This window comes from Rana temporaria, chromosome 12, assembly GCF_905171775.1.
Source record: "Rana temporaria chromosome 12, aRanTem1.1, whole genome shotgun sequence".
Classification (NCBI taxonomy): domain Eukaryota; kingdom Metazoa; phylum Chordata; class Amphibia; order Anura; family Ranidae; genus Rana; species Rana temporaria.
This window is the reverse complement of record NC_053500.1, coordinates 69,729,024-69,755,983: the sequence shown is the minus strand read 5'-3', so window position 1 is coordinate 69,755,983 and position 26,960 is coordinate 69,729,024. Positions and strand designations below refer to the sequence as shown.

At 46.6% G+C, this 26,960-nt stretch overlaps 1 protein-coding gene across 1 annotated transcript in view; it reads right to left on the bottom strand.

Annotated features, from left to right (window-relative positions):
- Positions 1-26,960, bottom strand: part of LOC120918493 (ubiquinol-cytochrome-c reductase complex assembly factor 1) — a 227,158-nt gene that overhangs the window by 163,712 nt on the left and 36,486 nt on the right. Inside the window, exon 4 of the mRNA XM_040330099.1 lies at positions 4,888-4,995. Within this exon, the coding sequence (XP_040186033.1) occupies positions 4,888-4,995 (108 nt within the window). The remainder of the gene's footprint in view (positions 1-4,887; positions 4,996-26,960) is intronic.

The following is a 26,960-nucleotide window of genomic DNA, read 5'->3' as shown; positions in this document are numbered from 1 at the left end:
TCCTAAAAACTTACACCACATATGTTGGTAGATGTGAGAGCTTTGGTCCCCATGAACGAAGAAGGTTGGCAACAATGTATGACCACTATATCCTGCTCAGCAAATGTCAACGCACTCAAGACGTACTTCAAACTGACTGCTAGATAGTAACTTGGTTACTTCCTGTTGTGCTTTTGTGGCTGCTAGGGACAACCTACATACGGTACCTTGAAAAAGTATTCATACCCATTGACATTTTCCACATTTTGTCATGGTAAAACCAAATATAAATGTATTTTGTTGGGATTTTATGTAATAGAACAGCACAAATTGGCACATAACTGTGAAGTGGAAGGAAAATGATAAATGGTTTTCAAAATATTTTACAAATAAACATATGAAAAGTGTGTGTGTGTGTGTGTGTGGGGGGGGGGGGCATTTGTATTCAGCCCTCTTTACTCTGATACCCCTAACTAAAATATAGCAGAACCAATTGCCTTCAGAAGTCACCTAATTCGTAAATAGAGTCCACCAGTGTGTAATTTAATCTCAGAATAAATACAGCTGTTCTCTGAAGCCCTCAGAGGTTTGTAAGAGAACCTTAGCAAACAAACAGCATCATAAAGGCCAAGGAACACACCAGACAGGTCAGGGATAAAGTTGTGGAGAAGTTTAAAGAAGGGTTAGGTTATAAAAAGATATCCCAAGCTTTGAACATCTCACTGAGCACTGTTCAATCCATCATCGGAAAATGAAAAAAGTATGGCACAACTTGTAGAAATGTGGTTCTACAAAGTATTGGGACTGAATACAAATGCACGCCACACTTCACATATTTATTTGTAAAAAAAAATAAAAACCATTTATCATTTTCTTCCCACTTCACAATTATGTGCCACTTTGTGTTGGTCTATTACAGTGGTTCTCAACCTGGGGATCGAATGACGATTTGCCAGGGGTCACCAAATCCTGGGCTGTTCCTGAAGCCCGCTTTCCCAGCCTTTTTGCATCTGCCCAGCAGGGCTGTCCCTGAAACCTGTGGCCGCCAAGTAGGGCTGCCCCTGAAGCCTGTGGCTGCCCCAGGAGCTTGTGGCTGCCCAGTAGGGCTGCCCCTGAAGCCTGTGGCCGCCCAGCAGGGCTGCCCCTGAAGCCTGTGGCCGCCCAGCAGGGCTGCCCCTGAAGCCTGTGGCCGCCCAGCAGGGCTGCCCCTGAAGCCTGTGGCTGCCCCAGGAGCTTGTGGCTGCCCAGTAGGGCTGCCCTTGAAGCCTGTGGCCGCCCAGCAGGGCTGTCCCAGGAGCTTGTGGCTGCCCAGTAGGGCTGTCCCTGGAGCCTGTGGCCGCCCAGCAGGGCTGTCCCTGGAGCCTGTGGCCGCCCAGCAGGGCTGTCCCTGGAGCCTGAGGCCGCCCAGCAGGGCTGTCCCTGGAGCCTGTGGCTGCCCAGCAGGGCTGTCCCTGGAGCCTGTGGCCGCCCATTCTGTTCCCGGCATGGCTGGGGGGGGGGGGGGGGGCAGAGACTAGAGGTCAGCTGACTGGCGAGGAATGTGAAGTAGGAGGGGCTGGAGGACCCTATCTCCTGATTTTGGCATAGGTGTCACAGCTATGAGATACCACAGAACTGGAGACGCAGTGAGTAACACTACCTGTGATTATAGTTGCCATTTAACCACTTGCCGCCTGCCAATGACAGATTGACGGCGGCAAAGTGGTTGTAGAATCCTGACCGGACGTCATATGACGTCCTCAGGATTCTGAGCCGCTGCGCACCCCCGGGGGCGCGCATCGCGGCGATCGTTGTTGCGGGGTGTCAGTCTGACACCCCGCAAAAACCGATCTCGGTAAAGAGTCTCTCACGGAGACTCTTTACCACGTGATCAGCCGTGTCCAACCACGGCTGATCACGATGTAAACAGGAAGAGCCGTTGACGGCTCTTCCTCACTCGCGTCTGACAGACGCGAGTAGAGCCGAACGGCGGCTCTCCTGACAGGGGGGGTTCGCGCTGATTGTTTATCAGTGCAGCCCCCCCTCGGATCGCCACATGGACCACCAGGGAAGCCCACCCTGGACCACCAGGGAAGGGCAAACTGAAAAAAATGCCCCCCCCCCCAAAAAATAAAAAATTCCCAAAAAATAAATTAAAAAAAGGCTGAAAAAAAATAAAAATAAATAAAAGATGCCAATCAGTGCCCACAAATGGGCACTGACTGGCAACATAGGTGCCGCCCCACAGTGTCCATCAGTGCCACCCCACAGTGTCCATCAGTGCCACCCCACAGTGTCCATCAGTGCCACCCCAGTGCCCATCCATGCCCAGTGCCCACCTATCTGTGCCACCCATAAGTATCCATTAGTGCCACCCATGAGTGCCCATCTGTGCCACCTATGAGTGCCCAGTGCCGCCCATGTGTGCCCATCAGTGCCGCCCATGTGTGCCCATCAGTGCCGCCCATGTGTGCCCATCAGTGCCGCCCATGTGTGCCCATCAGTGCCGCCCATGTGTACCCATCAGTGCCGCATACCAGCGCCGCCAATCAGTGCCACCTTATCTGTGCCAGTCAGTACTACCTCATCGATGTCCATCAGTGCCATCTCATCAGTGCCGCCATATGAGTGCCCGTAATTGAAAGAGAAAACGTACTTATTTACAAAAAAATTAACAGAAAAAAATAAAAACGTAATTTTTTTTCAACATTTTTAGTCTTTTTTTAGTTGTTGCGCAAAAAAAAAAAAAAATCGCAGAGGTGATCAAATACCACCAAAAGAAAGCTTTATTTGTGGGGAAAAAAGGACGCCAATTTTGTTTGGGTACAGTGTAGCATGACCGCGCAATTGCCATTCAAAGTGCGACAGTGCTGAAAGCTGAAAATTGGCTTGGGCAGGAAGGTGCGTATGTGCCCTGTATGGAAGTGGTTAAAGTCCCCACTACAGTTCTCAGATCACCAGATGACCTTCATCAAGAGCACCTAAGTTGGCTGATCAGCATTGCCACTCATCGCAACTCCCCGCCAGCATTGCCTCTAAAAATAGAGAATACATGCAAGGGAGAGGAAAAGAGGGGGAGAGACAAAGAAAACGGAAGAAAAAGAGTAAGAGTAAGAACAGGAAAAACGGCTAGAGAGAGGGATGGGGGGAAAAAAAAACAAGAAATTAGCATAGAGAGAGATAAAAGGAGAACAAAGAGAAAGAGTTGTACATACTAAAATGTACCATAAGGGGTTTTAACACTGTACAAGTGGAAGGGACTCGGAGCGAAAATATCTGTGGGTTAGGGGTGCAAATTACTTGCCTTGCCTTGGGTGCTGACAACCCACGCTACGAAAATAATTTTACTGTTCGGGGTCCCCACAACTTGGGAAATTTTATCAAGGGGTCACAGCACTAGAAAGGTTGAGAACCACTGGTCTATCACATAAATCCCAATAAAATACATTTTTGGTTGTAACATGACAAAATGTGTAAAATTTCAAGGGGTATGAATACTTTTTTTAAGGTGGAAATGCCAATTTGCAGTGTTCAATATTATATGGGCTCCCTGTTTAATTTTCTCCCAACTAAGACTTTTCAATCTATGAGCACTCAGGTCAGGTCTGTGGGGCGGTTTTCTCCCCAGTTGTACCCCACCCCAATCCTTAACCCCTTCTATTCGCTTTACTGTCCACTATGTGGGAGCTCACTATGTGTCCCACTGTCACACGGTCATACAGCCTACAATCTTTAAGCAGACAACGTGACTTAAGCCTTGTTTCCACATAACAGGACTATAGTGACTTTGTATGCCAGGGCTCGACAAACCCCGGGCGCCAAGTCTCAATTGCGACTAGAATTAGCAACCTGGCGCCTGGGGCGGCACAGCTGGGGTTCCCTGTCTCCGTGCGCACCCCCCATCACGATCGCGTCGTGCCTTCTGCAGTCCTATGGTTCCTTCTGGAATCTGGTGCCCTCTTGTGGTGGCTGTAGGTATGACAAGACAACCAGCAATGCTAATGGAGCTTCCCTGCCTGTTTCCATCTCCTTCCTTTTAATTAAAAGTTAGAACCCCCAAACATTATATATTTTTTTTATTCTAACACCCTAGAGAATAAAATGGCGGTCGTTGCAATACTTTGCGCAGCGGTCTTACAAGCGCACTTTTTTGGGAAAAATACACTTTTTTTTATAAAAAAAATAAGACAACAGTAAAGTTAGCCCAATTTATTTTATATTGTAAAAGATAATGTTACACCGAGTAAAATGGATACCCAACATGTCACACTTCAAAATTGCGTCTGCTCGTGGAATGGCGACAAACTTTTACCTTTTAAAATCTCCATAGGCGACGTTTAAAAAATTCTACAGGTTGCTTGTTTTGAGTTACAGAGGAGGTCTAGGGCTAGAATATTGCTCTCACTCTACCAATTGAAGTGATACCTCACATGTGTGGTTTGAACACTGCTTTCATATCCGCATATGAAAGCAGTGTTCAAACCACACTTCTGCACGTGAGCTCAGCGGGATGGGGTGCGTTTTTGGCTCCTAACTTTTTTAGCTGGCTCCTAGATTTCAAGCAAATTTGTCAAGCCCTGTTGTATGCTACTGTTTGCAAATTGTACTCATACAGACATTATACCTTGGTGGTCTACAATTGCTATTGTATTGTTCTGAACACATGTAAACCTTCTGAAAGTTTCAATAAACATTACTTGACAAATAAAATGACACTGATGAGTTAATCAGTTTACATCCAAGTTCATGTTTTTTTTATGCGTACAAGTATGACTGGGAAAGAGATAACACTACAAAATGCTACATTTAACAGACTGGTTTGAATTAGGTACCAATAGCACTGTGAAAATAAATAAAATAAGCAAAATGTAAAATACAAAGTTTTGGCAAAACCGTTATGATTCTATACAATCAAAAATGTCATCTTACCCATTTGCTGTACTTCAGTGGTCCAGTGAATCCCATTGCCTCAATGATTTTTGTAAAAGTGCCAACCTCTTCTTCTGATGGCTGAAGTTCATCTTTTGTTGCACTGCTCTAAATCAGAAAAAAAGTTAAAGCAAATGACAAGTCTTAAATATATGTCAGACAAATAAAAAGCAACATTCAGTATATTTCTGTAATCAAGGCCACCATTAAAAATCCCCCCCCCCCACACACTTTCTGAGAGGTCATTCCTCTATACAGCCAGAGTTAGCCAATCAGGCGGAGGATAGGGGGTGACCCCAATACATCCAAAGACCTGCTTAAACAATCAAAAGAACACAGAAGGCAAATCGGGGTTAGCCAACCAAAGGCAGGCCAGGGGGCAGGGACACTGATGGGCCAATACAACCGGCCCTGCTGTACCAGGCCTGGAGTACTCATCTCTGCAGGGGGGCCTGGGTAGCCTTGCAGATAGTCAGCACAGAATAATAAAAAAAAAGGGCATTCTAAATTACACCCCCGCTAAGCCGCCACTACTAGCTTAGGGGGGTGTATTATTGCTATTTTCCGTGTGCTGGTGGGTATGAAGGGCATTTTTTCAAATTATTGGGCACATGCGCAGTGCATTCCGAGCCCGTGCTCCATGTACCGGCCACCTGCTACGGCTGCCCAATTCCTTCCCTGGCAGAGTGATCTTCCTTCACTGAGAATTTATCGTGGCTGCTTGAAAGATATACACTGCACATTACTATGTCACCTTTTATAATAGAAAACCTGCTGACTGCAGCCTGTGTGTCACATGACATGGCTGTTGGGTGCCGATTTTGTTAAATTATTGGTAATAAGTTAACAAAATCAGTACCCAGCACCTTATTGGTAATAAGTTAACAAGGGCACCCAACAGCCTAGGACACACTGTGACAATGCCAGCCATGATAGAGCACCTGCTGCCTGTGTGGCATTTTAATGTTGAAAATGTTTAACCTGCCTGGGTTGCTGTCTGTTATAAAGGCTTCTTTCACACGGAGTGGAATCCGCGTGTTCTGGGGAACCGTCCGCTGATCCCCTGGTGAGCCGGCACAGTGCTCTGGACTGTGATTGGACACAACCAACCAGCAGGCCCAAGCCATGAATCAGTGATCGTGACTTGCTGACAGACTGTCACAGCGGATTTGGGCAGGGGGGCATGTGCATCATGCCCTAAATCCAGAAACAGGCAGCTGCATACAGTCAAGGTGCTTTTCCTGCAAGGGCCCCCCATCTGTAGTACATTGCAAACGGATAGTTCACAAGTGGCTAAAGCATGACAAAGGAAAGACAAGTTGGAGTGGCCAGCACGGTAAGCTGTCCCTGGAAAGAGGAGTATGGCCAGCAAATTCAGTGAATGTGTGGAGGAGCCGGCTTCAAAGCCGAACCTGGTACAGGAGGGCTGCCTGTAACCCCCTATTATTCGCTCTGTCTGTGATACATGCACACTTCCTAAGTTTTATCCCTTTAAAAATGCTGCAAGTACAGAGAAATACCTGTATATCAAATCAAAATCCAATTTACTCCTAAACTCCTGTTGGGGCAAGCAACACAGTGATTTTGCTGCACCAAAATATTAATCAGCATTGTCAGCCTTGCTCCTTGGACTGTAGAATTCTCTCTCTCTCCAACTTTACATTATAAACATTAAAGCGGAGGTTCACCCTATAAAACAACTATGTACCATGCCATCAGGGCAGGACTTAGGGTGGTGGGGGCCCCTGGGCTTGAGTTACTTTCGGGCCCCCACGGGACCTTTTTCGCTCCCAAAAAGTTTTCTTTTAAGCGCGCCACTCTGATACCGTTTGTCCGCCATTACATTACGACAGTAAACGAGGCACTACGTAACTGCAAATAACAATAACCAGTCAGCAAACCTCAAGATCACTGACATTTAATTTAGCTAATTAAATGATATTTTCCATTGCAGGGCAGGGCCAGGGAAAAATGCTAGACCAATCAACAAACTTTAAATTAAAAATTAAAGAGGAAGTAAACTCAGCACTTCATATCAGGCTTTTCATGCCATGTAATGTGTAACATTATTTACAATATTGCCCAGTCTAACATATGTAAAAACTATTCCTAACTTACTGGGCCGGATTCAGATACATTGGAGTATCTTTCGGCGGGGCGTAACGTATCTCAGATATGTTACACCGCCTTAAATTAGGGCGCAAGTTCCGTATTCAGAAAGAACTTGCGTTACGGCGGCGTAACGTATGCGGTCTGGCGTAAGCCTGCCTAATTCAAATGTGGATGATGTGGGCGTGTTTTATTTAAATTCACTGTGACCCCACGTATTTGATGTATTTTACGAACGGCGCATGCGCCGTTCGTGAAAGAATCCCAGTGCGCATGCTCGAAATTACGCCGCAAATCGTCAATGCTTTAGACGTGAACGTGTAACTTACGTACAGCCCTATTCGCGAACGACTTACGTAAACAACGTAAAATTTTCTAAATTCGACGCGGGAACGACGTCCATACTTAACATAGGATACCCCTCATATAGCAGGGGTAACTTTACCCCGGAAAAAGCCCAACGTAAACGACGTAAAAAAACACGCCGGGCGGACGTACGTTTCTGAATCGGCGTAACTACCTAATTTGCATATCACTCTTGGAGATATACGGAAGCGCCACCTAGCGGCCAGCGTAAATATGCAGCCTAAGATATGACGGTATAAGACACTTACGCCGGTCGGATCTTAGGGAAATCTATGCATAACTGATTCTATGAATCAGTCGCATAGATATGACCCCGCAACTCAGAGTTCCGACGGCGTATTCGGAGATACGCCGTCGTAACTACGTTGTGAATCCGGGCCCCTGTGTTTAAGTCATTTTTTAAAAATTCTACTTCCGGGATTAGGCTGCGCCTGCACCATCTTATGTATGTATTGTTCTCTAGTCCCCTGTGGAAATCACTTCCGCCCGATTGTATGTTTACCCAGCCTCTTTCTTGACGGCAACCAAGCGAGGAAGCTGAGAATGACTGCCAAGTCTCACGTGTCTGCTAAGCTGTGCCGCTAAGAGCGGAACTCTCAGACACAGCATAATGTTGAAATGGGAATGGCACACACAGAGCGTGCCGTGACTCAGTGGACGGGAAGCGCATGCGGTTGAGAAATAAGCAAACATTGCAAGACGAAATACAAGAAGAAGAAAAAAGTAAGGAGACTTTAACAGGCAGGGGCCCCCTATTGGGAGGGGCCTATGGGCTTGAGCCCAGTCAAGCCCAATGGTAGGTCCAGCCCTGCATGCCATCCAGCATACTAGCGTCAGTTTACAGTTTAATCCTTTCGTTTTGTTTCAGATTCCTGCGGGGAGTAGGCGTTCCTATGAAGAGGGGAACATGATTGACGGCCGGCTATGGCGCGTCACGCGCTCCCAAAATAGCCGGATGGGAGGCCAGGAAGAGGAACAAAATTAGCCATCTTGGAAAACCGATTGATTACCACCCAAATTACCATATTATTCTCAGACGGTGGATGATCAGTGATAAAGTTCATGGCAATGTGAGACTTAGGATTGGGCAAGGGCATTAGAAGACCAGCAGGAGCTTTCATTGAGGATTGAGACAAGGCACAGACATGACAAGCCTTAAGGTAGTCTTTGACATCTGACAAGAGAGTAGGCCACCAGTAGTGGCGACTAATAAAATAGAAGGATCGGAGGAGCCCAGCATGACCTGCTACCTTGGAATCATGTCAAATGAAGGATCTTAACTCTTAGCTCAGTGGGGACAAAGGCCTTGCCAGGAGAAAAGGTGTCAGAATGGGCAAGAATGCATTAGGTAGGAGTGATCGGCTCAGGTGCTCTTTTCATAAAAAAAAAAAACACTTTATTCTCGTGCAAGACCAAATAAGGGGATTTACAAGACAAGGGGCTAGATTCACGTAGCTGCGCCCATTCGTACGGCGGCGCAGCGTATCTTATTTACGCTGCGCCGCCGTAAGTTTGAGAGGCAAGTGCTGTATTCACAAAGCACTTGCCTCCTAACTTACAGCGGCTTATCGCAAACGGGGCGGGCGTAAGCCCGCGTAATTCAAATGTGGAAGGGGGGGCGTGTTTTATGCTAATGTGTGATGACCCGACGTGATTGACGTGTTTTCCGAACGGCGCATGCGCCGTCCGTGTACATATCCCAGTGTGCATTGTTCCCAAGTACACCGCAACAACGTATTGGTTTCGACGCAAACGTAAATTACGTCCAGCCCTATTCGTGAACGACTTACGCAAACAACGTAAAAAATTCCTCCTAATAGCAGGAACAACCTTACGACGAAAAAGCCTAACGTAAACGACGTAAATAAATTGTGCCGGCCGTATGTACGTTTGTGAATCGGCGTATCTAGGTAATTTGCATATTCTACGCCGAAAACAACGGAAGCGCCCCTAGCGGCCAACGTAATATTCCACACAATTATACGCCGCCGCATTCAAGTTACGTCGGCAGAGGAAGCCTATTTTTTTTGCGTATCTGCCTTTGAGAATCGGCGTAACGATACGCCAGCGCAAATTTCAAATTACGGCGGCGTATCTGGAGATACGCTGCCGTAAAAGCTACCTGAATCTACCCCAAGGCTGTCAGCTGCAACACATAGCAGGCAGAAGTGATAGCCACCAAAAAAACAAGCCCTTTGGGAGAGTGTCACCAAGGTAAGTTCCCTAAAATTCTCAAAAGGGAGGTTTCTGTAGGGCCGATTCTAGATTCAGGTCCTGCGGAAACAACAGAGAATGCATCGGAGGAGCCACATGTCTACCCCTTTGAATAAAAGTATGCATTAGGGAATGCATAGCCAGGGGACATTGAAAAAAAAGGGAAAGTGCTGAAACTTGGCCCCTAATCCTACTCAAAGCAAGCTTTTGATGAGAAGTCTCATTGAATCTTATTGGAAAAAAATTTAAGACAATGAGAAGGTGCTTGGGTTGAAACTTGCAGCCTTGCATCATAAAATTTAGGCCTTCCAGGTTCAATGGTAGATTTTCCGAGAGGTGGATTTACGTGCCATGGTGGGAATAACAGATGCCGACAACCCCTTCTCTCAGAACTTGGCTTTCAAAAGCCAGCAATGATAGGTTTGTGCTTGGAGAGACGAATGTGCAGATTAGTGCTGGATTTTTTATTGGGGAAGTGAGAATTTTTTGCTGAAAGGGTAAAGTGGGGAGAGTGCTGCTTGTGGGTTTTGTTTAAAATGTAAGTTCAAATTTACAGAAAATCTGAAAGGTGAGCTTACAATGAACCCCTTTCCCATCCCCATCCCCCTAGTTTCTGCTGTACCCGAGTCCCATGATCACCCGCTGTGAGACATCAGGTCGCTTTACCGGTCCAGGGTTATGAAAAGCTTTTTCTCCTCTTCTCCAGTGCTGATAGGACAGGCTAGGTGGATTTTGATTGGTTGGCGCCATTCATGTGATGCAGCCAATCAATTAGAATGCCTCCTATATGTACCTTTACGAGGTATGTTTGGGAGATTAAGCAGCAGGGATTTCAAATCCCCAGACCTGTGAAGCCGTGACCTGATGTCTCACAGCGGGTGATCACGAGACTCAGGTACAGCGGGTCCCAGGGGTGGGGGGGTTTGGGATTCAGTGCAAGTTCACCTTATAGATTTACTCGAATGCCACGTACACATGTTCGGAATTTCCGTCAACAAATGTTCGACCGGAGCTTGTTGTCGTAAATTCCAACAGTGTGTGGGCTCCATCGGACATTTTCTGTCGGAATTTCTCACAACAAAAATTTGAGAGCTGGTTCTCAAATTTTACGACAACAAAATCCGTTCTCGTAAATTTCGAGCGTGTGTACACAATTCCGACCCACAAAATTCCACGCATGCTCTGAATCAAGTACGAGACGGAAGCGCTCGGTCTGGTAAAACTAGATAGTACATTCGTCACGCTGCAAATTTTTTAATCTTTTAACGCAGCGCATTCTATTCTTCTTTATAATGCTAGAATAATAAAGTTGTTTTGCTGCTGATACTGATTTCTCCGAGACTCAAAGATCGGGAACAGCAGCAGATGACATAAGCGCGGATCGTCTCTCACCAAACTTTTACTAACACGATATTAGCAGAAGGAGCAAAAAAGGGTGGCGCACTTGGTATTGAACTTCCCTTTTCTAGTGCCGTTGTACGTGACCGCGTTCTTGGCGATCAGAATTTCCGACAATTTGTGCGACCGCGTGTATGCAAGACAAGTTTTTTTAAGTCAGAAATGTATCCACGGTTTTGTTGTCGGAATGTCCAATTGTGTGTACGCGGCATAAAAGGTGAACTTGCCATTTAACCAGGTCCCCTAAGCCCCTCTCACTTTTAACAGTTTGGTCAGACCTACTGTTGACCACTGCACTACTCTCCTTGGGTATCCTCATTTATTATTTTTTTTATTACTTACCGTAGTTTTCGTTTTCAAACATACAGTTGCCATAAACCAAATTGCAAAAAAATAAATAATAAAAACTGTATAAAAAACACAAGTAAATGCCATTATGCATTTATTAAAAAACTGCTAAATTAATTAAAGCGGAGTTCCGGCCACAATTTCACTTTTTAAATATAAATACCCCTGTAATACACAAGCTTAATGTATTCTAGTAAAGTTAGTCTGTAAACTAAGGTCCGTTTTGTTAGGTTGTTACAGCATTTAGACACTTTATAAAATAAAAATTGACTGGGGCCATCTTAAGTGTGGGCATCATGAAGCCAGACTGTATGACTTCCTGGATTTCAGCCTTGCAGATCTCGCACATGCTCAGTGCTGCACAAGCAGTGTCAGATCAGGTTTCAGCACCTGTGCTGTCCAAGTCACATGATTCTTTGAGACTGGGGAGTGCACAGACTCCTGGAAAGTTACACCCACTACATTCCCAGGAGTCTGTGCGGTGTAGGTTAGGAAGCATTAAGCACCTAGGTGCAGGAAGTGGGAAGATTAACTATTCTGCCTAGCAACAACACTTTGAAGGCATCTAAAAAAAAAAAAAAAAAAAATCCGTAAAGGACTAATGACATTTTTTTAAAACTACTGATGTAATGTTATATTTATGGGTGGAACTCCACTTTAAGTAGTTGAATCTGACTTGACATCAGCCTTCTATAATACACAACAGCAGCCAACCTGGGAGAGGGATGTACTAACAGGAGGAGAGAGCAAAGTGAGGACTTCCTCAGGGTGCTGCTGTACCATAATCCACTAGGGCTGTGTTGTTACCTAAGCTGTGTGCCATTGCAGTGAAGGGCAAATACTCAGGCACGTAAAATGGTTCACACACATGTATTTTCATATGTGTACTTAACCATTTGGCTGTAGCTCAGCTTTAAAAGTGTTCCACAAATATTTTTATAACAGTGGCGAAAACAAGATAAAAAAAGTGTGGTTTATTCAAGCAGAATATATTTTTCTCTATCACCTAAGGTGACAAAACACTTCAGTTAAGCCCACAAATGCACCACAGCCTGTTTATTTTTTTTGCACCGGGGTTTTAGAGGTCATGACTTCTCTACTGTAGCATGCTGTAAAGTCTAGAGACAAAATGCTTGGGTCAACAACTTTCTTTATATATAGGTGCAGGAGAAGAGCAAAAAATAAACTACAAACATTGACACACACCCTGAAAAAATATTCTAATATCAGTGGTGAACCACTATGTTTTATTACACAAATCTAAGAGTTTGGTGGAACAAAGATATACAACCTAAAAAGAGATCTTTTTGAGGAGACTACATTTAGAGGTTTCGTTTATGAACTACAGCTATATCCAAGAGATGAGAAACATTTGAACAATTTTCTTGCGCACTTTTATTTCATCAGTTGTGAAAAAAAGTTCTATATGTTTAACCTAAAATGTAATCTGATTTAGGATGCGGTGGTCCATGAAAGTCTGAGAGTTTGGCTGCAAGGACTGGCTATCAGCCCAGGGGGCAGCACAGGCTGTCCACCGGAAAAGAAAAGAGAGGTGGGAGGGCCTTTTTAGTGTAGTGAGTGACTCGGGGGTGGATCCAAGGGGGGCAACCGGGAAATTGACTGCCCCCCCCCCCCCCCAAAATACCACACTGACATGTTGCTTTGCCTTTGCCAGAGTCTCTCTCTCACATCAGCTGATCAGCGGCACAGAGAGAGACACTCGTCTAGTGTTATTACGCCACAGCCGCACTGACCAGGAGTCGGACGAGGTGGGTGGAGCCTCTTCCCTGCACTCGCTGCTAGCGCCTGGGCCACCTGCCGTCTAGCAACGAGTGAAGTCAGTCACAGCGAGTCAGGTCTCAGAGCCGACGTGACAGGAGCTGGAGCCTCAAATAGGGGGAACAGTTGTTGCTGTAGTTTACAGTTTAGGCTTGGCAAGTGACAATCTGCAACTTGTGGCAGGTGACGTTGGAAGTGGACAATCTGCAACGTGTGGCAAGTGGACAATCAGCAACGTGTGGCAAGTGGACAATCCGCAATGTGCGGCAGGTGACGTGGCAAGTGGACAATCCGCAACTTGTGGCAGGTGACGTGGCAAGTGGACAATCCGCAACTTGTGGCAGGTGACGTGGCAAGTGGACAATCTGCAACGTGTGGCAGGTGATGTGGCAAGTGACACACTCGGGGCTCCCACTGATTCTGCATTATGGCGAGTTGAACTATTTCATTTTTTATTACAAAGTAATAATAGAAATAATACAATACAATCATCCTGACACCACAACAACCATGGTGTCAGTATTATTGAAGTGCCAACACCAGATATTTCCCTGATAAATTGCCCACAAAAAATCGTATTTTCTGGCAGTGCCCCTCCCAAGACTAGACTCTGGAACCGCCCCTGAAGTGACTTACATATGGTTTATCAATAGGAAAAAAAAGAAAATTACTTGCATCGGATACCCTGTCACGTAGAAATAAGCAACATTCTGTAGGACAAAAATATGCCTCCTCGGGAGTCCCGATCATGGATCCTCTGTGGGGTTCTCAGGCAGCTGTTGAACTAGATGAGTTAGAAAAGGTCTAAAAAAGCCAATCGATGGTAAGGACGACAAAAATGCCTATCGTTATACATACGGATGGATTGGTGTTAATTAAGGCAGATGACTCCAAACTATCCTTAGACATAGGACAACGGGAGCCGCTGCCAATAAGACCACCGACAAGCTTTTTTAGACCTTTTCTAAAAATGTTATCTGGTTTCTATAACATATCAGCAATATTAAAAAGGTCTTTAAAGGCCACTTGGTTCCTATACATTATACAGCCAAATATAATAATGATCGCTCACACAGGATCTTTTAGAGACAAGTTTACACCACATTGGAGGGGGAGTGCAATTAAAAGAGACATTTCCAAATTAGAAACCAAATGGATCCATAAAATTAAGTCTTTCACCCCTTACAGCCTTAATGTCGACTAGAATATGATTGCCTTTATCGACAATGCTTAGATCCAATATACTTATATTGTTCCTCTCTAATTAATAGAGCAGATATATGGTTGGGGCCCCTTTAAAAATGTAAATTGGTAGGTCAGTGGTGAGTGCTGCCGTTTTTATATAGCTCCAAAATGTTTATAAATTTTAATTTTTTAATTTTATATATTCCTGGAGACATGTATATTGCTGTTTTTTTATATACCGTATTTATCGGGGTATTGCGCGCTCCGGCGTATAGCGTGCACCCCTAAAGTGGACCCGCATTCCTGTAAAAAAAAAAAAAAAAAATTTAGTACTTACAGTTTTGGTGTCTTGCGCGGCGTCCGTCGGGTCCGGCGTCTGGTGTCCTACTCGTCGGGTCCGGCGGTCCTTCTGCGGTGTCCTCCCCGCTCGATCCCCGCGCTGAGTTTGAACTACTGCGCCGGCATATACCGAGCGCAGTACACTCGTGTATAGTCGGGCAGGCTCGGGTTCTCTCGCGGTCACGTCCTGTACGTCCAGGACGTGACTGCGAGAGGAGCCGAGCCTGCCCGACTATACACGAGTGTACTGCGCTCGGTATATGCCGGCGCAGTAGTTCAAACTCACCGTAGGAAGCGGGTATCAGCGTATATCGCGCACCCATGTTTTTGCCCTGAATTTCAGGGCAAAAAAGTGTGTGGTATACGCCGATAAATATGGTATTTATTGGTTATATGTATTGAAATTTTGTGACATGTGACAGTTTACGTTTTTCACTTATTTTGAGTTACATACAAGTTTAGAAATAGGCATTGGTGATCAATATAATTATTACACACTAGAGACTGATCTCTCTGCACCCTATTGTTTTTATATATCACACATACATACATACATACATACACACACACACACAGGTGTGTGTGTGTGTGTGTATATATATATATATATATATATATATATATATATATATATATATATATATACACACATACACACACACATATACACACACACACACACAGGTGTGTGTGTATATATATATATACACATACACACACACACACACATATATATATATACACACACACACACACACACACACACACACACACACACACACACACACGGCCACCATCAGGAATTATGGGGCCCCTTACACAGCTTCAGGCATGGGCCCCCTGCCTGGAGCAGAGAACCGGGGAGGGGGGGGGTGCTGCCGCCTAAAATTGAGTAGCGGGGGGCTGCCGCGATTTGAGATGCGGGGGGGGCCTTTACAAAAAAAAGAATAAAGAAGAATATATATAAAAAAAGGGGGGTAGCCTCTGGGCCCTTTAATAAAAAAAAAAAAATATATATATATATATATGTGTAAAGGCTGGCCGAAGGCTAGCCTGTATTTGTGGGAGGAGTCTGCTGAGTACTTAAGACTCCTCCCACGCCGGGTCCTGTGTTGGCGCCATTTCAGGTTTCAGGGGCAGAGCAGCGGCAGCAGAAGCCTCGTGGGCTTCATTGGAGTGGAGACAGCGGTGGTTTTGGCCGCAGCAAGGTGTTCCCCTCCTGGGCACGATGGGGGACCTCCTGCCCACCCCACCCCCGGGTTTTCACCAGCATCGTGGGGGCTGCCCGCCCGCTTCTCCCGGCGCTCATGCCGGGGGGCTGCGGGAAGCCCGTCTGGTTATCCTCCACCACCCTCTCCAGTGTATCAGGGAACCTCCCACCCGCTTCCCACGGTGCTGCAGCTGGAGGTCTGTCCATCCATCCACCCTTTCCAGATAGAGCGGGACCCCCTGCCCGCCCCCCTTCTTCCCTGGGTTCTCCTGCATCGTGGGGGCCGCCGCCGCCCGCCTGCTTCTCCCGGCGCTCATGCGGGGGGAGCGGGAGGGCCATCCGTCCGTCCACCCTCTCTCTCCAGTGCATCAGGGAGCCGCTTCCCACGGTGCCGCCGCTGGAGAGGGAGGAGGTCGTCTGGCCATCCAGCGTATCGGTTCACGCCGGGGGAGGGGACCTCCGTCGCTGTGTCTCTCCCTCCGGCGTGTGTGTTGCGCCCTCCGCTTCCTCCTGTGGCTGCATCGGGGGGAGGGGGGGACCTCCGCCCGTTGTTTTCCCCCAGCATACAGGGAGCCGCCCGCCGCTTCCTCCGGTGTTCACGCCGGGGGGAGGGGGGGGACCTCTGCCCGCTCACTGCATTACTCCCTCCAGCATACAGGGAGCCGCTTCCTCCGGTGTTCACGCCGGGGGGAGGGGGGGGACCTCTGCCCGCTCACTGCATTACTCCCTCCAGCATGAAGGGAGCCGCCAGTTGCTAGGCGATGGTTAAACATAAGTTGAAGTTGCCAGACATAAACGTGTCCAATCTCAAGAATATGTTACCACAACATTTTATTCCCAACATGTGTCTGCTGCGGCCACGTTTTCCATGCAATCTTCGCATGCGATCACGTTTCCCATGCGTGTATGTTTCCCATGCGTGTACGTTTCCCATGCAGTCACGTTTCTCATGCGAGTCGTGTCCTTGTGTGTTTCACGTTTCTCATGTGACTACAGTTCGCATGGTAGTTCTCATGTGCGCCGTTTCCTTCCACGGGTGCTCAGTTTAGTACATTACAGGGTCGGTCACGTCTTCAGACCCGTACAGGCTGAGGTTTTGTGGTTAAGTGATTGGTAGACATAGCGTTCTGTCCCTGCGTTTCTGTCATAGCGTTCTGTCCCTGCGGTTCTGTCATAGCATTCTGTCCCTGCGGTTCTGTCATAGCGTTCTGTCCCTGCGTGTTTATGCATTCATGTCGCGTTTCTCAGGCTTAGTCATGTTTCCAAGTATTTACGTTTCTCAGGCGACGACGTTCTCATGCGACGACGTTTCTCATGCGATGACGTTTCTCATGCGATGACGTTTCTCATGCGATGACGTTTCTCATGCGATGACGTTTCTCATGGTGTTTCCCATGCGGTGACGTTTCCCATGCGGTGACGTTCCCAGGCGACCACGTTTCCCATGCGATCTTCTCAGGCGATCACGTTTCTCATGCGATTTTCTCATGCGATCACGTTTCCCATGCGATCTTCTCATGCGATCACGTTTCTCATGCGATCACGTTTTGCGTGGTAGTTCTCATGCGACCACATTTCGCATGGTAGTTCTCATGCGATTACGTGTCTCGTGACTGCCTCCTGGTCACGTGACCAGGCAGTCCTGGTCACGTGACGTCCCCCCTGCGCTGTGGAGTGTCGGCAAGGATCCATTGGCGGTGAGATAGCGGCGGCTTCCACCCCCCTTCGAATCCCAAATTTGAAACCGCAGATTGGCGGTAACAAGTCCGTAGCCTCAGTGCCGGGTGGGCACCCCCCAAAGTAAGAGGCCATTTGGCTGTTTTTATGTTTTTTAAATATTTTTAAATAAACGTTATCACGCTATTGGTCTTCCTGGCTTTCTTCTCTTGCATAAATATCCCATGTGGAGCTCCTGGATCTGTCTATCGGTTGTCCATATCCTCATGTGCGCAGGCACAATCCTGCATAAGCTGGTGTGACCATCTTTTCATTAAAATGGTCAACTAGCTCTGGTAAGAGCAATTTAAATATCAAGCACCTTGGGTGGAATTTAAGTTATTAAGAGCGGTGGTGGCACTTTCTCTCCTTATAAGAAAATCACATCGAACGAAGTGGATTGCAAAATTTTCTTTATTGTTTGGGACTTTTTTTTATGTATTTGCATTGATCACATTGGAATTTCACGCTGTGTTTTTTCTCAATGTGCAGCGCTGTCTGCAATATATGGGACTTTATTTTGATTTTATTTGTTATATATCTACTCACTAGGGATTGTTAATCAATTGCCAATCTTAGCTGATTGGTTCACGGCACTATACACATTATTTGTATGGGCCTAGCGCCCTCTATTTTTCACTTTCATTTATGTACAATTTCTTATTGTTTTTGAGGAGCAGCTTATAATATTGTTCACTAACTATTAGAGACAGCCATGCTGTACCCGCACCACCAGAGAGACAGCCACGCTGTACCCGCACCACCAGACAGCCACGCTGTACCCGCACCACCAGAGAGAGCCACGCTGTACCCGCACCACCAGAGAGGGAGCCACGCTGTTCCCGCACCAGAGAGAGAGCTACGCTGTACCACACCACCAAAGAGAGCAGGTCTGTGTCACTGGGCAGTGTGGGCACAATAGGAGACAGACAGTACTAGCATTGTATGGCCACAATAGGACTGGAACACTGTAATATAAAGGGGCACTGTAATCATTACAGTGTGTCCCTGCACATTACAGTGTGGAGGACCGACACCAGCCACCCCCGCGAATGTCTACCCCCCGGTCCCTGGAAAAGTTGGCTGCTCAAGGCTAAAATGCCCGGGCCTATTTTTTGTCCCAGTCCGGGCCTGGTGATGTGTGTTCTGGAGGCACTGGGAGTTTGCAGGGAGGGGATTGAAGGAACATATGTGCTGGATTGGGGGGGGGGGGGGCGTTTGCCCCCTCCCCCCCAATCTATCATGCTTATGCCTCCAATTCCGTCCATCTCCCCCCATTCTATCATACCTATTCCTCCAATTCTGCCCCCCCCCCCCCCATCTATCATACCATATGATAGATGGGGGGAGGAATTGGAGGCATAGGTATGATAGAATGGGGGGAGGGGGACGGAATTGGAGGAATAGGTATGATAGAATGGGAGCAGGGGGACGGAATTGGAGGCATAGATATGATAGAATGGGAGCAGGGGGACGGAATTGGAGGCATAGATATGATAGAATGGGAGCAGGGGGACGGAATTGGAGGCATAGGTATGATAGAATGGCGTGTTTAAGGGGCGGGGCAAGGTAGGGTTTGGGTGGGGCAACAGGTGGCAAGTAACTCTTAAGGCCTGGCTAGTAGCTCAGGACTTGACATTTTGAGGCCTGATGTTACTATACTCTAATACCATTGATTGTTATAGAATTATGTACTATTCAAATTTTGACTAATATACTAGGTGTGTTATGTCATTATTGTTTTTGTTATATTTATTATGCGATTAAAAAACTGATTGCCAATTGTTGTCATGCAATGCTCGCATGTAATGTTTTTGGTTCTATCGGATTAGCTATCTGCCATATTCTATTGTTCTGTGTTTTCTCCTGGGATGCATGTTTCATTCAAAGTCCCATCCTTGTCTTTTTCTAGTCTTGTTTGAGATTGTGTCTATGGGAATGTTTGACCATTCTTTCAGAAGCGCATTTGTAAGGCCAGGCACTGATCAATTGTCTTGAAACTTTGCACAGCTTAAGTTCACGTTACGCTATATTTTACAATGCTAAAACATTTAAAAGAGAAGTCTGTTTTTTTTCCTATTCATACTTACCTCGGTGAATGCAGCATCAGACTGATTCTGCATCTGTCCCCTAATGTCTCTGCACTGAGAACCAAGTCACCGAACACCGCTCATGGCTCTGTTCTCACTCCTCCCAGAGCACAGCGACATTTAGACCCCTTTCACACTGAGGCATTTTGCAGGCGCTAGAACGCTAAAAATAGTGCCTGCAAAGCGCCCTGAAAGAGCAGCTCCTGCCTCTCCAGTGTGAAAGCCCAGGGGGCTTTCACACTGAAGCAGTGCGCTAGCAGGGCGGTAAAAAAAGTCATGCTAGCAGCATCTTTGGAGCGGTGAAGGAGCAGTGTGTATACCGCTCCTGCCCATTGAAATAAATAAGCACCTGGGCTATACCATACGTTAAGCCACATTAAGCTCCACAAAAAAACAAGCTTAATGTCCCTAGTTTGCCTTGTGGAACACCGAATCGCATGAAACTTCATGGACAGGTTTGGGAAGTTTAGAACTTAGGCTATGCAAAGTCACAATTGATTGACATTATCGTGCGTTAAGCCCTTTAGATTAAACGTTTTAGCATTGTAAAATATAGTTTAATATGGATAACTTTTGGTGTGATTTACCAAATGAGCTGAAATTTTCAGAATATATTGGCTAGAGTCTTCTACTGTGTGAAGTTTGGGGGAAATTGGTTAACATTTAAAGGGTTAGTAAAGGAAAAAATAGGATTTTTTATAAAAGCTTACCTGTAAAATCCTTTTCTTGGAGTACATCACGGGACACAGAGTCTAGTAATTACTAAGTGGGTTATATTCCACCTTCAGGTGCTGGTGTAATCAATTATAACAGGAAGTTCCCTCCCTATATAACCCCTCCCATACTGGGAGCACCTCAGTTTTTGTAGCCAAACAATAAGTGTCCCAATATCCCTAAACAAGAGGGGCGGGAACTCTGTGTCCAGTGATGTACTCCAAGAAAAGGATTTTACAGGTAAGCCGTTATAAAAAATCCTATTTTCTTTATCGTACATCACGAAACACAGAGTTCTAGTCATTACAAAGTGGGATGTCCTAAAGCAATGCTTACTGAGGGGAGGGAGACACCAACAACGCAGACCGCCATCAGACATGAGGACCTATAATGCTTCCTGCAGCATACTGCGCCAAAAAAGGCTGCATCCTCCTGCCGTCTTATGTTCACTTGATAGGGATTAGTGAACGTAAGCACAAACGGCCAAGTTACGGCCTGGCAAATCTGAGTCATAAAGGCTTGGTAATGCACCACGCATGCAGTGCTAACTATCCTGGTAGGGTGCACCCCAAAAAAACAGGGGGAGCCCTCTCCTTAAACCACAAGCCTGGATAAAACCTGATGAATCAACACTTGACAGTAGTTGATTTAGACGCTGCCTGCCCTTTCCTGGGGCCTCCTGGTAGCGCAACAACATCAGTTTCCTATATCCGAGCAGCCGTTTCAGATAGGTCTTGACCTCTCTTACTCTAACGAGAGAGCGTGTAGCCATCTTAATAGCTGATCCGAACACTGCCCGCCCACATCTAGGGTCTTCTGGCAGCAAAACAAAACGTTAGGTTTCTATATCTGAAACCTTCAGATAGATTTTTAACTGCTCTCATCTTTATTGAGAGAAAGGAATAACCTTTCCTTCCGCGGACCAAGGTCTTAAAAAGAAGAAAAATAGGGCAAAAATATCTTGATTCAAATGAACACTAGATCCTTCTAGTAAAATAAGGTTGGGTGAGGATTTAACCCCTTGGTTTCACACCAGGAACATGGGCCTTCCAGAACATAGGATATCTGGTCCTGGAGGCCAGCTCTCCTATATGAATCAAGATAATTGCCGCTGATTCTGAAAGCCCCGATCCTCAAGAATGTGGGCTATAACAGCCAGACCAATAATACCCCTGTATGCAAGACAGGATGTAACCCTGCGAAGCAGGCCTGGACAAGCTGTAAGGGGCCCTGGTTCCTCTACGATCACCTCTGCTGTCCATGGACAGTCAGGTCGTATGGGCTATGCCTGAGCAATTAGGCCAGCTTCCGTTCTCTTCTGATGTAGCATGGAAGCCATGAAAGTTGCGGCCCTGGGGGGAGAAAACACATAAACCAGCGACAACTGGTCCCCCAGGATCACCAACACATTTGTCCCGCATGTGGGTGGATCCTTTGTCCTTGACACAGAGTTGTTCAATGTCTTGTTGAACCTGGACGTCAACACCCTTTATGTACAGGGTACCATTTCTGTGACATTTGGACAGAAAAAAGTTGTGGTGTAGAGGCTAATCCCCCGGACACAATTGTAGACGGCCCCAGCGAATCGCCTGCCAATCTAGTATTCCATGAAATGACGATTGTCAATAGGCAAGGCACAGGCTCCTCCCTGGTAAACAAAGTAAACCACTAGAGAGGCATTGTCAGATTGTATTCAGACAGAGCACCCTGTAACCTAAACTTTCAGGCCCTTAAGCCAGATGCTCCATCGGTAGCTCTAGAAAGCGGACAGATAAGGCTCCCTTGGAGCTTGACCACCTTCCCTGTGCCGTGGTCTCTTCCAGAGCTGGATTCTATCCCTAGAGGCCAGCCCTCGCAACCTGCTCCCAGGTAACGGGTATGAAGGATCTTCCCTTCTGCCAATCATTCAGTTAAGAATAGGGTTGTCCCGATACCGATACTAGTATCGGTACCGATGCCAAGCTTTTGCCCGAGTACTTGTACTCGGGCAAATGCTCCCGATGCTTCACCCGATACTTGTACTGTCGGCGGTGATCAGTGCGTGGGGAAGTTACAAGCACCGATCACCGCTGATTTTAAAGCAGCTGAAAGCCGCCGTTGTATGCCGCCGTGTGTATCCCGTGTATGCCGCCGTGTGTATCCCGTGTATGCCGCCGTGTTACTCTCCCCTTCGGTGCTCCTCCTCCACCCCCTGGAAATGTCAGGATGGAGAGCGGGGTAGGAGCCGGTAAATCCGTCTCCTTACTGCTCCGAATGGACAGAGTCAGTGATCACTGTCCATTCACATAACTGAAACATTGTAACCTGTGTTTACAAATGTTTCAGTTTATGAATGAAGAGAGGACGCTGTCTTCACCCCATTAATTTTCAGCACAGCTGATGCTGCTGAGAAAGGGACAGGGGAACATGTGTCCCTAGTCCCTTTCTCTGTCTCAAAGGGAAGATGTCAGAGGTCTGTTAAGACCCCTGATATCTCACCAAAGCCCCCCCAACAGGGCTGAAAAAATAAATAAACAAAAGAATAAAAAAAAATGATTGTAGAAAATTAAAAAATTTAAGAAAAAACACACTGACACGGTCCACCCCCCCCCCCCCCTCTTAAAAAGAAGAAAGCATTATAAATAAATAAAAATTGTAAAAAAAAAAATGTAAAAGATTAAAAACAAATAGGTAGATTCAGTAAGAGTTAGGCCGACTTATCAGTAGATAAGCCGACCGAACTCAGAATCTACGCCGACTTATGTTTAAGCGTATGCTCAAACAGAGATACGCTTAAACATCCATCCATTGCGGTTGGCGTAGAATATGTAAATGAGGAGATACACCGATTCACGAACGTACGCCCCGGCCGACGCAGTACTTTTACGCCGTTTACGTAAGAGATAGGCCACGTAAAGTTAGAGCTAGGCCCTTTTGGAATAGTAATGTCAAGTATGGCCGCCGTTCCCGCGTCGAAATTTGAATTTTTTACGTTGTTTGCGTAAGTCGTCCGTGAATCGGGATCTACGTTGTTTACGTCCACGTCAAAATCAATAGGCCCGTGCTGCGTACTTAGCCGCAATGCACACTGGGAAATGTAGGCGCCCGGCGCATGCGCAGTTCGCAAAAAACGTGAGGTCAAGCGCCATTGACATAAAACACGCCCCCCTCAAACACATTTGAATTAGGCGCCCTTACACCCGCCGATTCAGGCTACGCCGACGTAACTTAGCAGGCAAGTACATTGTGAATCATGTACTTGCCTCGCTAACTTACAGCAGCGTAGCTTAAATTCCTTAAGCTACACCGCCGCAAAGTTACGCGAACGTACCTGAATCTACCTAAAATTGTTCAAGATATATAAAAAAAAAAAAAAAAAACATACTGACACATGTGCTGTCACATGAGATTAAAAAAAAGTATCGGTATTCGGTATCGGCGAGTACTTAAAAAAAGTATCGGTACTTGTACTCGGTCTTAAAAAAGTGGCATCAGGACAACCCTAGTTAAGAACCATCAACTGAATTTCCAGCATATCCCTGGGACCAGACTCCTAGGATAATGCTAAGTTAGGATTCACTCGTTCTTGTCCGACAGAATAATGTTTATATCAACCTTGAATAAAACTGAGCATAGGGAACTGTCTTTGAATGAAGCCGGCACATTCCCTCTAGACTGGGATCCTAACCCAGGAGTTCCAGATATTAAACCATGCTGAACTCCCCTAGGCCCAGCCATGCTACTGACTGATCTGTCAGCAGGAGTTTGCCTTTGTATGCCATTACTGCTATACCCTGGGCCTGTAGACCTGCTAGAGGCGGGCCCTAGCAGCCTTGTAAATAAACACACCTGCAAATAGCTCCCCATGTGTGCAGGTGGCCAGCTTTAAAGCCACATGCCTCTATGGAAGTGTGTGTACATGGAAGCGTGAGATCATGGAACATGAATTCATACCAATATGTTTTCGGCAAAAACATAAAAGAGGGGGCGTGCTGCATAAACGCATACATAAAGCATGCGAGCTATGAACAAGCATCTTTTAAGCAAGTATGCGCTATGAACGTGTTATGCAGCATTGTGCAACACGTACCCCTGAAGACCCGTATTCCTATGCAAGGCCAAGGAATCCTGAATAATTAAGGAAACCTAATTATCATGCCTCATAACGCAACATCTAGGCAAACATGCATCCTTAAGGGATTCAGCAATTTTCATGCGATCCAACATCTATGCATCTTAAGCACTCCTGTGTGGACAAGTACCCTTGTGTGACCAAGGATTCTTGTATGATCGAGCACCCCTGTGTGATCTAGCATCTTTATGCAATTAAGCATTTTAATGCGATTTTTGGCATTTCTGCGGACACAACCTCTCTGTGTGACCAAATATGCCTGAGTAATCCAGGACTCGGGTGACCAGATAACCATGTGTGATCCCGCATCTTTATGCACTTCAGCATCTTTATGCGATTTCAGGCATTCCTGTGGAAACAAGCCTCTCTGTGTGACCAAATATCCTTGGGTAATCAAGGACTCGGGTTATCAGGTAACCATGTGTGATCCCGCATCTTTATGCACTTTAAGCATTTTTATGCGATTTTTAGGCACTTTGCTGTGAGTAACACACCCTTATGTGACCATGTAAAATCATACAAAAAAACATGTATATTTATGTGATCAACAATAAAACATGCTCTGTTACCTGTTTTTACCCCACATGCATTTTGAACATTTCAAACTCATGTATTTCATGCAAACATGCAGACTGGTAAAGAGGCAGTTATGTTCTGCAGATGTGCGTCACCGCAAACCTGCAACGTTAGCCATGTACACAGCAGTAACTGTGCATCCCCCAGTTGTGCATTCAGTTAGCCTGAAGCCAACACCAGGATAAGGACCTTATGGAGACAGAGGCTCTAGCCATCTAGGCTGAGGGAAGATATATGCAGCCTGAATCTCTGAAAAGACTGCAGCTGCAACCAGAGCTTGTGGGGCTTCTGATAGTTTTCTCCTCATTAGGCTGACACCTGTTATCTGTTCTCTCACAGTGAACCTTCATCCTCAGGTTTTTCAATCCCCTGGTTTGAGGATTTAGAGCAGGGAAAGGGACACACCCTGTTTTCTGCTTGTGAGGATGCTGTGAATATAGCAGTTAACCTCTTATAGACCCATGAACGCAATGCAACAAAACATATGCAGAGTGACTGCAATGTTGGGGGAGGCTGCAACGCCTGACAGGGCTGATAGCTCAATATGTGAGCTGTCTTAAGTCTCTACAGAAGAGGATAGTATCATGCAAGCATGATAAAGGGCCACCAGATTCAGGTGGTGATATCCCTTCCTACTCCTGAACCCTCTTAAGGGGAGACAAAAAAGTCCTAAGCCAAAAGCAGAGGAACTTATCCCTGGTGCATCAACAGCTGAACTTAGTCTAGCAAACCTGATAATCTGCACAGCTAGATGCTGAGTAGGTGTCTTAAATGAATCTGTATCCAACCCCCACAAGGTGCTTACAAGCTACTGTGTCCCCCTGGCTTTACAGAGCTCTGACGTCTGGGCCTTTGGAAGGGGCCGCCCAGCGTCTGCACCATGAGCCGGCGAGCACATGCGCCAGCGGCAACCACATCGTCCCCCCGCCTACAAAGCGTGCCCCCCTTGCGCACGCGCGTAGGGGAATGGAGGAGGCGGAGGGAGAGGGAGATCCCCCAAGGAGCGCCGTGGACCCGGACTACAAGGGACCCCCCCCCCATCGTGGCAGAGCCTTAAGAGGAGGAAGTAAGCTGCACCATAGATCAGCTAACCTTGAGCTTCCGTTCCTGGAAAGCATGGTAAGCGAAACACCTGGCATGTCTTTTCACTGCCTTTAGTGGAGGAAAACAGATAAGACATGCAGCTACTCATGACAATCATTTGCATAGGACTTAGGGGTACCAGCCTCCTGAAAGGGGAGACCTATGGGTACTACAGCCATCCTGTCTCAACAGACATAGTGGTTTCTTTGCCCAGGCACACATGCATTATAGGCAAGACCCAATAGCCCCTTCAGCAGAGGACTAGGACCAACTAGGGGAGGTATATGGGTGCCAGAGCCATCCTGTCTCAGAAGACATCGTGGTTAAGTTGTCCATGCATAGAAGCATAAAAATAGGTGAGACCCATAATCCCCAATGGAGAACCTACTGTCGGACCAAGTCCCGTAGGTACCTCCGCTTACCTTTCCACGCTGCAGAGTATTGCAAAGCAAGAGGCCCAGCCTTCACCCCTCACCGTGGGTATTGTCTTAGACCTTCAGGGACCGGGGTCCATGGTCAGGAACACCACTACCCTGGACCTATAAAGCACCCTGGCAGCAGAAAACATTTGGTTCCTTGGTAAGGCACAAAGAACTGGAACCCAGGGTCCAGCCCTCCGAAGAGAGGCATTATAGGCAAAACCTTGTTCTTCGTACCGAGGCCCGGGTACCGCCCACTTTGGCTATGAAGCACTTTGGACGGATCCGGATTCTATGGAGGCTTTTTAAATCCAGTATGGATCCCTCCAGTGGAGCTCCTCAGAGCACATGTTTACTCGTGACCAACACCTTAGACAGTGGTGAAAAAACTGAGGTGCTCCCAGTATGGGAGGGTT